We start from the raw sequence: 13,973 nt of genomic DNA on the forward strand, positions 1-13,973 counted from the left end.
TCTATGAATGCATTTAATATGGTGAAGCCTTTTCAAATTTCTCAATTCTTCATCATCATGAAGAGAAACTATCAATGTATTCAATATGGTAAAGCTTTTGAACATCTCTACAGTCTTCATAATCATGAAAATATTCATAATGGAGAGAAAGTCTTTGAGTATAAATAATGTGGTAAGCCTTTGTGTTATGAAGTCCTTTCAGATCCAACACAACTCAAACTCATATAAGGCAAATGACAGGACATCATTGTAATAAAGTTTATGTTGGATCCTGGCCAGAGAACATACTCAGAACGTAATGCACCCACCTCCCTACTGTGAGCCAGAATGTTATAGATGTGCCATCCCATAGTCAAAACTTTTGAGTCAGAATTGTTCCCATCTGAAAGAACTACAGGAGCAAAAATGGAGAAGAGCTTGAGCAAAGGAGGTCCAGGGGTAGGCCCAAATTGGGATCCAGCTTAGGGGGTAGCCCCAAGGCCTGACACTATTGCTCATGCTGTAGTGTGCTTACAAACAGGGGGCCTATCATGACAGCCCTCTGAAAGGCCCAACAAGTAGTTCAAAGTATCAGATGCAGATATTTACACCCAACCAATGGGCAGAAACTAGTGACCTCTGTGGTTGAATTAGGGAAAAGCTGGAAGAAGCTGAGGTGGAGGGCAACCCTATAGGAAGACCAGCAGTCTCAACTAACCTGGACCCTGGAATCTCTCAGACACCGAGCCACCAACAGCATACACCAGCTGATATAAGGCCCCTAACATATACAGAAGAGTACTTCTGGGTCTGGCATCACTCAGAGAAGATCCACCCCACCCCAAAACGTGAAATGTCACACTGAAATTGTTATTCAAATTTAACTTGGTATCCTTTCTCATCTGGCAAACCTATATTGGAGCGATAAATTGAGGTAGCTGTGAAGTAACTGGAAAGGAAGGGTTATTTTAGAAAATACTTTCCAAAATGAATTCTCATCCTGGAAAAGCCTTCCTTGGTGGAAACACAGCAAGGCAAAGGTAGTCCTTAAGGCACTAAGACTTCAGAGGAGCAGTGAAGTGCTGGGGGAAGCAAAAAGGGCGACTATGTTGAGAAAGCCTGAGAAAAAAAGCAGGATTAGGATTTGTAAAAGACTAAAGACTTTGCAAATTAGGAAGAACCCTCCCTCATCCCCCCAAGAAACTGCAGGCGTCTCAATTTGACTCTAACTTGAAGAATGGGCTATGGGAGGTTGGGTATTATTATTCAGGGAGAACTGAAAACGCCTATAACGGAAGAGAGAAAACAAGTTCAGTAACAATGCCAAGGAGACAGCAGACCCGAGTGAGAGGAGACAGAGAAAATGTTCCATTTGAGGTTAAGAGTAAAGGACGATTCTTAGATTTTAAAACTGCAAAAGCAATGTCAGAGGTTGAGGTCCACGAAGACTGCAGCTAGGTAAGTATGACAGGAGGACCCAAGAGTCTCCATTTTCCTTGGCTTTGTCGAGGGTCAAGGACAGGAGCGGAGTTTGGAGAACGAGCCGCTAGTGGCCTAATCGGGCGGAGCAACGAGGCAAGCCTATCTTTAGAGACCAATCCTTTGTTAGAGTACGCTTGATTGACAGGACCACGTAGTAAAGAGTGAGCGCTGAACGGGAGGCGAATCACTGCGGGGCGGTGTCCAGGGCACTAACCCGGAACAGGTTTGGGACTCTATTCCCATTGTGAGGCCTGGCATGAGGCGGGCTCTCAGGCAGAGTGGCAATCACCCCCTGGACAAATGGTTTAGTTGCAACCCATGAGCAACAGCCATCTCAGCCAATCGGGGTAGTCAGAAGTTGGTGGGCGGGGACTCCATGAAGCTTCTCTTTTCCAGCACCCTCAGGGGCGATCTGACGGAGGTGCCCTGGGGTCGCAGGTGAGTGTTGGGTTGCAGCGGAGCCACGGGGACTGGGAAGCTCGAGAGACCAGAGGAGACCTGGCAGGGTGGGTCTCCGTGGGGCATCATCTCTGTGAGCTTTGGTCTTGCTTTGCAGAGTCCAGGATTCCGAGACTGGGGAGAAAAGTCCCACTCATAGTTGTCCCCTGACTAGGAAGGAAAAGAAGCCCTGGGCCTCTGCAGAAGTGAGGGAAACCTAGTAGGGCTATTGGTCACCATTTGGAAAGGAATAATAACCCTCCAATTTGCCTGGACTCCAGTTTGGCGCTGCACCATCTTGACCCCTCCCCCACCGCAAACTCCAGGCTGTGGGATCCCCATATTCCTAGAGGCCTCTTCTGCAATTCTCATTGTAGTACTTCTTAGCGGGAGACCATTAAGCAAACTTCAGTTGTGTTTACCACCTTAAGTTTTAGAGGAAGAAAAATAATTATCCTATAATAATACTTGGGAAAGAGAAGTCACTCTTGAAATGAGATTAGAGTGAGATACGGGGTGGAGGGAAGTTTGTAGATCTGGGATGCTTTGCTTAGTGAATCTAATACCCCCTCCCTCCCCTCTCCACCCCTACGCTCTCTCCCTCCGTCTTTCTTCTGTCTTCCTGTCTTTCTTTTTCTTTCTGTCTTTCGTTTTGGCTTTCTGGCTTTTTTCTGGCTTTCCTTTTTTTTTTTTTTTTTTTTTTTTCCTTTTAACCTAGATTTTACTGCCAGGTTTTTCTCAGATATCTTAGTTCTATGTTTGACAAAACCTAAAAAGTTCAATTAATCGTTAGCAGAGGAAATGCCCAGTTATAACTTACAGTGCATCATTGATAACCACCAATGGTGAGTGCACTGCACAACATTTCTGTTTCTGAACAGTAAAGAATAATTTTGGAATGAAGGCCTCCACAAGTTGAAAGGTTATTCTTCTTTTTGAATTATCAGGAAGTCCAGGAAAACAACTGCTGTCTGTGCTTTGGACATTGTGGGTTGGAGATTAAGAGACTGTGACTATCAAGTTCCTTGCTGTGAGAACAGGATGAAAACAACAAGGAGGGGGAGGTGTTGGGTATCAAAAATGGCAGAATTTATTTGGGAGTCCATGACAGGAAATCCAAACCTCTCATACACAGCATCAAGGTACTAAGAATGGTACAGAAAGACAAACACATTCACAATCAGCTAGTTTTTGTTTTTGTAAGCACAGCTAACAATTTTACCTCTGGCTGTACTGATGATCAAATGTTCTCAGTACTGCCAAGGCTTCAGGTAAAGGCTTTCCCTGGATTAAAGCAAGACTGATGAGAAATCCAAGATGGGTTGTGTATTAGTGTATTAGTAAGGGTTCTCTAGAGTAACAGAACTTCTAGAGAGAATCTTTACGCGCGCGCGCGTGTGTGTGTGTGTATTTATATACATATGACCATATGTATATCCGCATATGTATACATATATAAAATGAATCTATATGAATATATATATTTATGTATTTATATATTTATATTACTTTTATTTATTGGAATGACTTATAGGCTGCAGTCTAGCTAACTCAACAGTGGCTGGCTATGAATGGAAAGTCCATGAGTCTAGTTGCTCAGTTTATGAGGCTGGATTTCTTAGCTGATCATCAGCATACACTGCAATCCCAGAGAAGTAGGCTCTAATGATAGTAAAGGGATGAACTACTGAGGTGAGAGCAAGCAGGCAAAGAGCATAACTTCCTTCCATGTCTCTACATAGGGTTCAAGTAGAAGATGTAGCCCAGAGTAGAGGTTGGATTTTCCCAGCTCAAATGACCTAGATTAATGGTGTTTCTTCCTAACTTAAAGATCTGGATTACAAGTAGACTTTCCTACATCAAATTAAGCAAAAATCACTCAGAGATGTACCCTCCATTTTTGGTGTTTTAGGTAATCCCAATTGTAGTCAAGTTGACAACCAAGGATAAGTTGACATCACAGGTTCTAATATCAAGTCCATTGAAGTTAAAAATGCAGTATTTTATAACTGACATTTCATTAGTTCAGCATAGCTCAGTTGAAAACAAAGGGTTACCACTTTGTAAACTCCAAATATAGACAAAAGAACTGTTGGGAAGGGCAGGGAAGGCTATGCAGTTGGCAAGAACTACTGAGGAATTACTGTAGATTTTGTTTGGATAAAAAGTCTGCTATTGCCATTTAGCAATACCATTATAACAGTCCGGTGAGTAAACTGATCTTGGATTTTGAAAGCAGCGAAATGTGAAGGTGTATACTATGCAAGATTATCTTGTTAACAGTAATCATTATTTTATTAAATACTTTGATCTGATCTTATATATATATTTCAGTAATATTATATTCCTCTAGGAGGAAAGTTCCTTGAATTGAAAAAAATTATGACCTTCTACAGTTACATTTTTTTTCTTTTGGTACGATTTCTCAGTAAAGTATAGGGTTTTACTAATCCATCATTAAAGAGTGGCTGATATTAGGCCTTAATCCAGTTTTCTTACTTTAATTCCTGGCATGCTTCTCTTTGATATCTGTCCCTCATGAGTCTTTTGTTGTATCTGACCAAAATTGTTATTTCCTTCTCAAAATCTTTTTTGGATGCTATTAAAGATTTCTGAGTTTGGAAACTCAATACAGTTTGTTTCCTTTCTAATAATTTTCATGTATTAGGGTTAATCATCCAGTAAAGAAATAGTTATTTGCAGGTCCAAACTAAGACAACAATGGTAGCTGATACTTGTTGTGAACTTATTGTATCTTAGTTATGTAAACTGGTCCTGGTGGCTCATGCCTATTATCCCAGTACTTAGGCTAGCCTGGAATGGATGGATGGATACACACACACACACACACACACACACACACACACACACAAAGACCTTCCCCAAAATAATGATGATAATGGTAGTGATGATAACAACTATACATTAAATACTTAGTGTAGTAAACAACTAATTTTATTACAGTTTTTGTGTTGATGACATTTATAAGGATTATTTAATATATAGGTTCACATATTGTCTTCGGGTTTCTATTACAGTGATAAAAGACCATGATCAAAAAGGAAGCTGGGGAGGAAAGAGTTTATTCTGTTTATGCCTCCATATTAAAGTCCATCACTGGAGCAAATCAGGGACAGAAATTCAACAGGGCCAGAATCTGGAAGTAGGAGCTGATGCAGAGGCCATGGAGGGGTGCTGCTTACTGGCTTGCTTCTCATGGCTTGCTCAGCCTGACTACTTGTAAAACCCAGGACCAGGACCACCAGCCCAGGGACACATACAATATGCTGCCCCCCACCCCAGTTGACTACTAATTGAGAAAATACCGTATACCTTATCTCATAGAGGGACTTTTTTCAACTGAGGCTCCTTTCTTTGATGATTCTAGCTGGTGTCAAGTTGAGACACAAAAGCAGCCAGAACACATATAATTTGCTAAAATTACACCTTAGTTTTTCACTTTACTGCAACTACTAGAAAAATTTAAAACACATGTGGATCTCTTTGTATTCCTATAAGACAATACTGCTGTAGAACTTCAGTATACAAAGATGTAGTCTAAGAACTGTAAACTTAGAAAATGTAGTTTTGTGTAATAAAAAATCCTTCATAACTGGATTTCTGACATCATTTTAATCTCCTGTTAGTGAAGTAATATGTACTGTGGACTTAAGAAAATTTTTGTGACTGAAGTAAAAATGCTTTATATCAGTCTTAGAGATAATAGTGGAACTGAGGAGAACGGCTGAGTTTGGAGAAAGTAGCACATTTTGTGTTGTCAAATGCTCACAATTGAGCCTTGGAATGTGCATGCAGGAACACATCTATTTGCTTTTCCACTTTATTTTTTAAAATTTTGTTTATTAATTAGTGTGCATGAGAGTGTAGGCCATGTTGCACATGGGTCAGAAGATAAGTTGTCGGAGTCAGCTCTCTCTACCATTATGTGGGTTTTAGGAATCAGATGTAGGCCATATTTGTGCAGCAAGTGATTTTACCCATCCTTTTGCAGTTTTGTACCTCTGCATTTATGTTAATATAGTATTCTAAGAAGTATCAACACACAAATATAACAAATATTGCATGTGGCTTACTGTTCCCTGTTAGTGAATATTTGTATTTCAGATTCTACTTTTACCTTAGAAAATAGGTGGTTTTTTTTTTTAAGTGTTCCCCCTGCCTCCCCACCCGCAACTCCCCAAATGTTGCTAAGTGATGTGGGAACAATCACTTAGAGCATTGTACATGTTTAATGTCATTTCAGTTCTTTCTCTTTTTTTTTTTAAAGGCTGTCTGATTTCTGGATCTAGCTTTTTAAACTGTTTCTGATGACTTACTTAGCTGTTGGTAGAATCTGCCTGTGGGGTAGTGAAGCCTGTTTGCTGAAAAGTCATTTTTCATCCCAGGATTTTGACAAACTGCTTAAGTGTTGTGTTATGTGGCATGATCTTCACTTAGCCATAAGCCACTTTGTGACCATATTGTCTTCAGTCACCTTGTTCTTATAGATAAGAGCTTTATGTATGCAGAATTGCATTGTCCTTATTCCTTGAATTATCTTTTCTTTTTGCCCTTTCGGGTATACTGATAACATTTAATTTTATACTGTTTTTAAAAACCTCTTATTTGTTAGACATAATACCATGTAGTGAGAAATTGTCTTTGAAGCAGATGAACTCTCTTCTACTTCCTCAGTGGTGGGGCAGGTGGCAGCAGAAGAAACAGTCAAAAGTTGACTCCTTCAGTTTATTCCTTCAAGAATCAGACTGTCAAGCATACTAAGTAGTAGTAGTATAGTGAGTTTAGTTGAATGACATATAAATCAACTTGTTTCAGTATATTACTTAGTTTATGAGTGCTCTATGGCTGGGAATGTAGTCCACTTGTTAGAGGACTTGGGAACAATAGATGAGGCTCTGAGTTGGACTTGTAATCCCAAAGCCTCAGAAGTGAAGAGGAGGAGCCAAAGGTCAAAATCATCCTCAGCTATGTAGCTAGTTCAAGGCCAGCTGGTTTACATGAGTAGTAGGCATTGTTTATTGTGGGCAGGTAAATTGTGTATTCTTTGCTATATCTCTGCTAAGCAATATTATCATTTAATAAGTGAAATCATACATACATAGGGAGGTTAAGAGATTTAGGCCACCTTGAGGCGAGCTGATCTAGGATTCATTTTCATTCCCTCACTCCTTGTGTCCTTAATTTCCCCCTTTCTCCACACCGCCACCCCACCCTACCCCAATATTGAAAGTAGAACCCAGGGCTTTGGGCCTTGCACATGCTAGGGTGCTGCTCTGCCCCTGAACTGAATTTTACTTTGAAAAGAAGGCCCACTTTGTATTCAGGCCTGAAATTTGGACTTTTCCTGCCTACTTGAGTCTGACTTAAGTCTCCATACTCCCATTCATGTTCTGGCTCAGAGGGTCTGACTCCAAAATCTGCTCATAACAACAGAACATATTGTCTTTCAACAGTGTTCTAATTTAGAAATAGTTTTTCTTAAATTTTATTCACAAAAGGCTTACATCTGACTGTAAAAGTCCTATGGGCATGCTTGGCGTTGATTGTACATTCTGATTCACTGGGCTTTAGTTATCATTAGATACCTCTAGAAATGTTCTGTGTTTTACAGATAGCTTACTTGCAGTCCTCTTGGTTTTGCAGACTTCATTCTTTTTCAATATACTTATGAATCTAACAGGGATTTTTTTGCGAGTTCATTTCTATCCTTGAGAAGATTCAGTTCTCTCTGACCTCTGTTTCTTTAAGAGAAACACTTCTTTAAAGTAGCTTTTTGGAAGACGTTCCTCACGGATTGGCAGAAACTAAAAGATATGATGGCTCTGTTTTTGGTGATGTTATTAAATATTCACAGTTGATTAGAGTACCTTGGGAACTAGAAAAGAATACTGAACAAAGGTTATAAATGGCAGCAAAATGCTTTGTTGTTAAATTTTTAAAATGAATTAGCATTTACTTGTAACACTGTAAGAGTAGGCTCAAGCATTGGTAAACTTTCCTATTTCCTGACTCAATTTAGCCTTGTACATTTGCTTTATTTTTGCTTCAGAAAGGGTATATTTTTTTGAAGGAAGATAATTTTGTAATTATATTAATGTACAGAAAACTTAAGAGTACATTTAACCCAGTTTAGTGGTGAGTTCTTTAGCCTTTGCCTTTTCCAGCTTGGCAATGCGAACCACACACTTAGGCCCCAGTGGCGGCGGATCTCGTCATATCTGTCATTATAATTGGTCCTAGTAGCTCCCACCAGCTTAGCCAGAGCACCCTTGTCTTCCGAGTTAACCTGTGTGAAGGCAACAGTGGTGCACGTCTTCCTGTGGACCAGGTGCCCCAGACTGGCTTTTCCCTTGATGATGCAGTAGGGCACCCCCATCTTTCGACAAAGGGCAGTCAGGAAAACCACCAGCTCAATGGGGTCTACATCAGGGGCAGTCACCACCAGCTGAGCCTTCTTGTTCTCCACCAAGGTGGTGACTGTATTGACCCCTGCTTGGAGGACAGGTGGTCTCTTAATTGGGACGTTCCCTTTGTCAGCAGCTTTCTTCTCAGCTTGGGCCAGCAGCCTTTGCTTCTTCTCCTGCTTTGTCTCTGGCCTGTACTTGTGGGCAAGCTTAAGCAGCTGAGTCGCTGTTTGCCTGTCCAGGGCCTGAGTGAACTGTTTGATGGCAGGAGGTACTTTGAGTCACTTATAAAGGATGGCTCTTTGCCGCTGCAGCCTGATGTAGCGGGACCATTTGAAGAAGCGTGTGAGATCTCTTTTGGGCTGGATGTCCTGCCCAGTGCCAAAGTTCTTAGGCCTTTTCTCAGACAAAGGATTGACCATCTTTTTAGCCTCTTGTTTCTTGACCACGGCAGTGGCCGGGGCCACCTTCTTCCCCTTGGCCTTTCCTTTGGGCATCTTGCTTGGCTGGAGGAGAGAGCCAGAAAGGGTATATTCTTTGTGTTGTGAATTGATGCTGAAATATTTTCACATAAATGAGCCCAAATTGTGAACTGTGTTCAGATAAACTGAGGGAGAAGAACATTTCACAGTTTAGTTGAGTCGTGGTGGTTAGCCAGTGATTTCAAGCTTGTTTAGCCAGGTTTTCGTTCTCGTTGTTCTTTAGTAATACAGTTTACCGGTTGCAATATGTCGTGAGTTGTAGGTTGATTGATTTTTGTTTTACACTTTTCTCCTTTAGGTATCAAGCTGGCCTCCAGAATTATATGATTGGAAACCTCAGTGATTTGAACTAAGAGACAAAAAGAGATTGTCCTTGCGTTTTGTTTTGTAGCACGTTGTTCACATTATTTGCGCAGCTCTTTTTGCCATTAAAACCTGCACTGAATTTTTTAAAATGAAGCAATTGAAAAGGAAAAGGAAAAGCAATTTTAGTGTTCAGGAGACTCAGACCCTTTTGAAAGAAATTACCAAGAGGAAGGAAGTCATTTTTTCTAAGCAGCTCAACACAACAATAAACGTAATGAAGCGAATGGCCTGGGAGGAGATCGCACAGTGTGTGAATGCTGTCGGAGAAGGAGAGCAGAGAACAGGCACAGAGGTAAAGAGACGGTACCTGGACTGGCGCGCACTCATGAAGAGGAAGAGGATGAAGGCCAACATGAAGTTGGTTGGCTCTGGGTTTCCTCTGCCCACATCTGACCTAGATGATTCTCTCACTGAAGACATAGATGAAAAAATTGCCTTCCGAAATGATGCAAATTTTGACTGGCAGAATGTGGCAGATTTCCGGGATGCTGGAGGATCCTTAACAGAGGTCAAAGTGGAAGAGGAAGAAAGGGATCCACAGAGCCCCGAAGTAAGTCTTAATCTGTGATGAATACTCTCTTATTAGTGATCCAGACATGCCGAGGAAGCGCACAGACAATAGATAACAATCTTTTTGTTTTCTCCTGGTGACCTTAATGCCTGTTCTCTCAGCTAAAATATATATAATCAAATACCTTGGCGATACATGTTAGTAAAGTACATGGGTACTTTAAATAATCTTAATAGTTCAGGTTAAGTAGTTTTGTGTGTTCAAACAGCCTAGAAAACCATCAAGAAATATAGATCTGGGGAGAAGGTTCAGTGTATAAGTGGCACAAGCCTGGCATCCCTGCAACTTCCCGTTAATGTTGACTGCTGTGACATGTATCTCTAACCCCAGCACTGCTATGACAGACCTAGAAGAATAGACCTGAAGCTGCCCGTCTACTAGCTTCAAGCTTGCCTCACGGTAAACAAACAAACAAAAAAAAAAAACCCTGCTTTGTGCTGTGGCCATCATTCTGCACTTACATATATATGTAAACAAATAAGTAAGAAACGAAATAATATTAAAAAGCCAATAATGGAGCAAACCGATGACAAAAGCATATACTAAGTTAGCATTTTTTTCTTTTCTTTCAGTTTGAGATTGAGGAGGAGGAAGAGATGCTGTCATCTGTCATACCCGATTCCAGGAGGGAAAACGAGCTCCCTGACTTCCCTCACATTGATGAGTTTTTCACCCTCAACTCCACACCGTCCAGACCCACCTATGATGAGCCCCATCTGCTCATGAACATAGAGAAACAGAAGCTGGAGCTGGAAAAACGCCGTCTTGATATTGAGGCAGAAAGGCTGCAGGTGGAAAAGGAGCGGCTGCAGATAGAGAAAGAGCGCCTGCGCCATCTGGACCTGGAGCATGAGCGCCTGCAGCTGGAGAAGGAGAGGCTGCAGATCGAGAGAGAGAAGTGGAGGCTGCAACTGGTCAGCACCGAGAAACCAGCCCTAGAGAACGAACTCGGCCAGGGGGAGAAGTCCATGCTGCAGCCACAGGACATCGAAGCAGAGAAGTTGAAACTAGAGCGAGAGCGCCTGCAGTTGGAGAAAGATCGGCTGCAGTTTTTGAAGTTTGAATCAGAGAAGCTGCAGATAGAAAAGGAGCGCTTGCAGGTGGAGAAGGAGAGACTGCGGATTCAGAAAGAAGGGCATTTACCTTGACTGTCCTTGGTACTCTGCTTAGCAAACGTTTATGAACTGTAGCTTGCCCCATCATTTAATGTAGAGGTGGTTCTGGGTTAGCTACCCCAACACTATCCCTGTTTAATGTCAGTGTTTTTAGTAGGAAAACAATAGGAATACTTCCGTAGCTGTGTGCTTCAGTAGTGTATTATATAAATGCCCTGCCCAACATAAACAGAATAGCAGAGGATCTGCTAGACACTTCTACATTAGGAATAGTGCATAGAGTCCTATCTTATTTGTGCACCCCAAGTTTACAATGATGTGTACAGTAAAGTTTCTATCCAGTGATTCTCTAGTGGAGTTTAGGCTCCCAGAAGACATTTGGAATTGTGAGATGTTTTTTGGTGGTCAAAGTAAATGGGTGTAAGCTGCTACCAGCCACAGTAGAGGCTACAGGTTCTGCTACACACTATGTTTAGCATAGTTGTCTTCACAGGAAAGAATTACCCAGTCCAAAATGTTATTAGTGCCAAGTTTGAAAAACTGTACTCTGGCCCGTGTATCTTTATAGCTATATTCTACAGTTTTAGGATATTAAAACTTCAGATATTTAGGTGGTTAGATACTTAAATGGCCTAAACCATTTTAACTGTGAGACATTACTATGTAGTATATTGAATATAGGGAATGATAGAGATTGTAGGTCCTTTATTCGAATGGTATTGTCTATCAGTAGACTGAGACCTAGAAACCTGGGACCATCTGAGATTGTTTAAAATGAGTCACTTTGAAAGGCCTTCAAGAATCAGCACATGACTAGGAAGCCTTAGTTCCCCCTTCTTTGAATCTGTTTCATAGTTTGAATAGAGAACTTACTATTTCAGTAATGTATTGAAATATTATGTAAGAGAATGTCAGAAGCTAATAAAAATGGTACCAGTGCCAAAACAGTGACAGTAGTCCATGATGTGGAACCCAATGAATTGTTGATTGATTTTTCAGTGACAAATAGGCACTAGAGACTGAGAGATGGCTGAAATGTCCTCTGCATTAGTGACAGTGGTGTTGAAATGATAGTAGCAACTGTTATGGTTAGGGGAAATCTTGCTTAACTTAAAAGCTATAGGAATCTGTGAAAAGGTATCTTTATTACTCCAGAATCTGAAGTTCAGAGAAATCCTGCAGAAAGTAAACAGCTTATACTTTATATAATGGTGTGTTTTTGTCTTTACCCCTTCAGGATAGTTAAACTTGGGAATTCTAAAAGCAAAGGGCTGACTTTGCCAGATGATTTGCCCAGTGTCCTGAGGATGGGTTATCACAGTAAAGTACTTTCTGATGTACAATGAAGTTACAAAATGGTTGCACGAATTCACTTTGTGTTTTCTGTTTCCTGGGGCTGATAGCTTTAATACAACACTTATGTTGATACACTACCTTGATTCTGTATTTGTTCTTTGTTAATTTAAGAATGGCTAGAAACCATGATTGGATATAGGTATGCAAAGGGAAAATATGTCCATGATTACTTATCCTGATTTTGGCATAGTGTTATTTTTTTATAATTCTATTAAATACTTCTACCTTAGAAATAAATTTTCCTGTCTGAAAGTTTATCATTCAAAGATACATGTTATTCAGCATGGGAGGAAACCCTACTAGAAGTGGGTTTGGAAACCTAACATATGTGCTAAACTTTGAACTATACACCAGACATATGATTTATATCTATTCCCCCCTTAAATTGAAAATAAGTTTTTCATTCCATATATTTTGATCATGGTTTCCCCTTCCCCTTCTCTTGATGCTCCCCACTGATCTGATTTGTTTCTCTTCCTAGAAAATGAACAGGCCAATAAAAAGACAAACTGGAATTTTAAAAAACAAACAAGCAGAAGAAAAAGAGTGTACATCAGAAACACATACACATGTAGAGGTACACATATGTGCACATATACAGAAGCCTTAAAAACAAATTTGGAAACCATAATAAACAAATGAGGAAAAAATACAGCACTATGAGACAAAACATGTCCAATAGTATCATTGAGTTCACTTGGTGTTTGCCATCCACTATTGGACATGGGCCCTGCCCTTCAGGGTGGTAAGTATACCCATTGCTAGTTCCTTGTGGACGGCCAATTCTTTCTTTGCTAGCAGTTATCAATTGGAGATAACTTCTTAGTTACAGATGTCTCTGGACCCTCTCAACACTGAAGCCCCACTTGATTTGGGCCTGCTGCCAAATGAGTTCATATGTAGGGGAGGGATTTGACCGAGATATCCCATTTACAACTGAGTTTTCCAAAGTCTCAGTCTCTGCACATTGTCCATTGTGGGTCTCTATTTGTTTGCAACTGCTGCTCGGGAAGCATCTCTGATGATGGCTGAGCAAGGCACTGATCTCTGAGTACAGCAGAATGACAGTAGGAGTCATTTTATTGCTATATTCCTTTAGCACAGTGGTTCAAAACCTCCCTAATATTGTGACCCTTTAATATAGTTCCTTATGTTATAGCAACTCCCAACCATAAAATTATTTTTGTTGCTTCATAACTAGTTTTGCTAGTGTTATGAATTGTAAATATATTTGGGGATACATTTGTCAATGGAATCATGACCCACAGGTTGAGAATCACTGCTTTTACAGAACAGTAGTACCTAGATTTCCCGTAAGTCCCATGGCTTGCTTATACTTAGGACCTTGGCTACCTGAGTGTTGTCAGGTGTATGTACCATCCCATGGATTAGGCCTATAAACCAATCAGATTGGGGTTGCTTACTTGTGTCTCAATTGCACCAGCATATCATGTAATAGGTCACCATTGTAGATCACACTGTTTGGAGCTGGATTGGTGGCTAGCATTCTCCTCTGGTAGTGTACAGAGTACATTCCAGTACGGTGAACACTAATCAAAAGAGGTGACAGCTCTTGTGAGGCACCAGCTCTATATCTCAATGTTCAGAGAGATATGTTGTAGGTGTTACTATCAGCAATAGGGCTTATTGTCAGGTTGTAGAGCGCTATCAGTAGCCTTGGCAATAACCTGAATTGTTTGGGGTTTCCCTTGAGACTCCTTTGGCCAACAACTCAATTTTCTGTACCAAATTCCTGTCA

General features: G+C 40.7%; 1 protein-coding gene across 2 annotated transcripts; it reads left to right on the plus strand.

Annotated features, from left to right (window-relative positions):
- The first annotated feature begins 1,860 nt into the window (after positions 1-1,860).
- On the plus strand, positions 1,861-12,469 carry Msantd4 (Myb/SANT DNA binding domain containing 4 with coiled-coils). Of its 2 annotated transcripts, none has more exons than NM_001024357.1 (3): positions 1,861-1,899; positions 9,105-9,722; positions 10,316-12,469. In NM_001024357.1, exons 2-3 carry the CDS (start codon positions 9,261-9,263, stop codon positions 10,889-10,891), a joined length of 1,038 nt encoding a protein of 345 aa, NP_001019528.1. In that variant the 5' UTR covers positions 1,861-1,899; positions 9,105-9,260; the 3' UTR covers positions 10,892-12,469. The 2 variants fall into 2 exon arrangements, with proteins under 2 accessions (NP_001019528.1, XP_063122027.1); XM_063265957.1 differs by having other exon boundaries at positions 1,892-1,967; positions 10,316-12,451.
- Positions 12,470-13,973: the final 1,504 nt, after the last annotated feature.

The sequence above is a fragment of the Rattus norvegicus genome, chromosome 8, assembly GCF_036323735.1.
Source record: "Rattus norvegicus strain BN/NHsdMcwi chromosome 8, GRCr8, whole genome shotgun sequence".
In the NCBI taxonomy this organism is placed as follows: domain Eukaryota; kingdom Metazoa; phylum Chordata; class Mammalia; order Rodentia; family Muridae; genus Rattus; species Rattus norvegicus.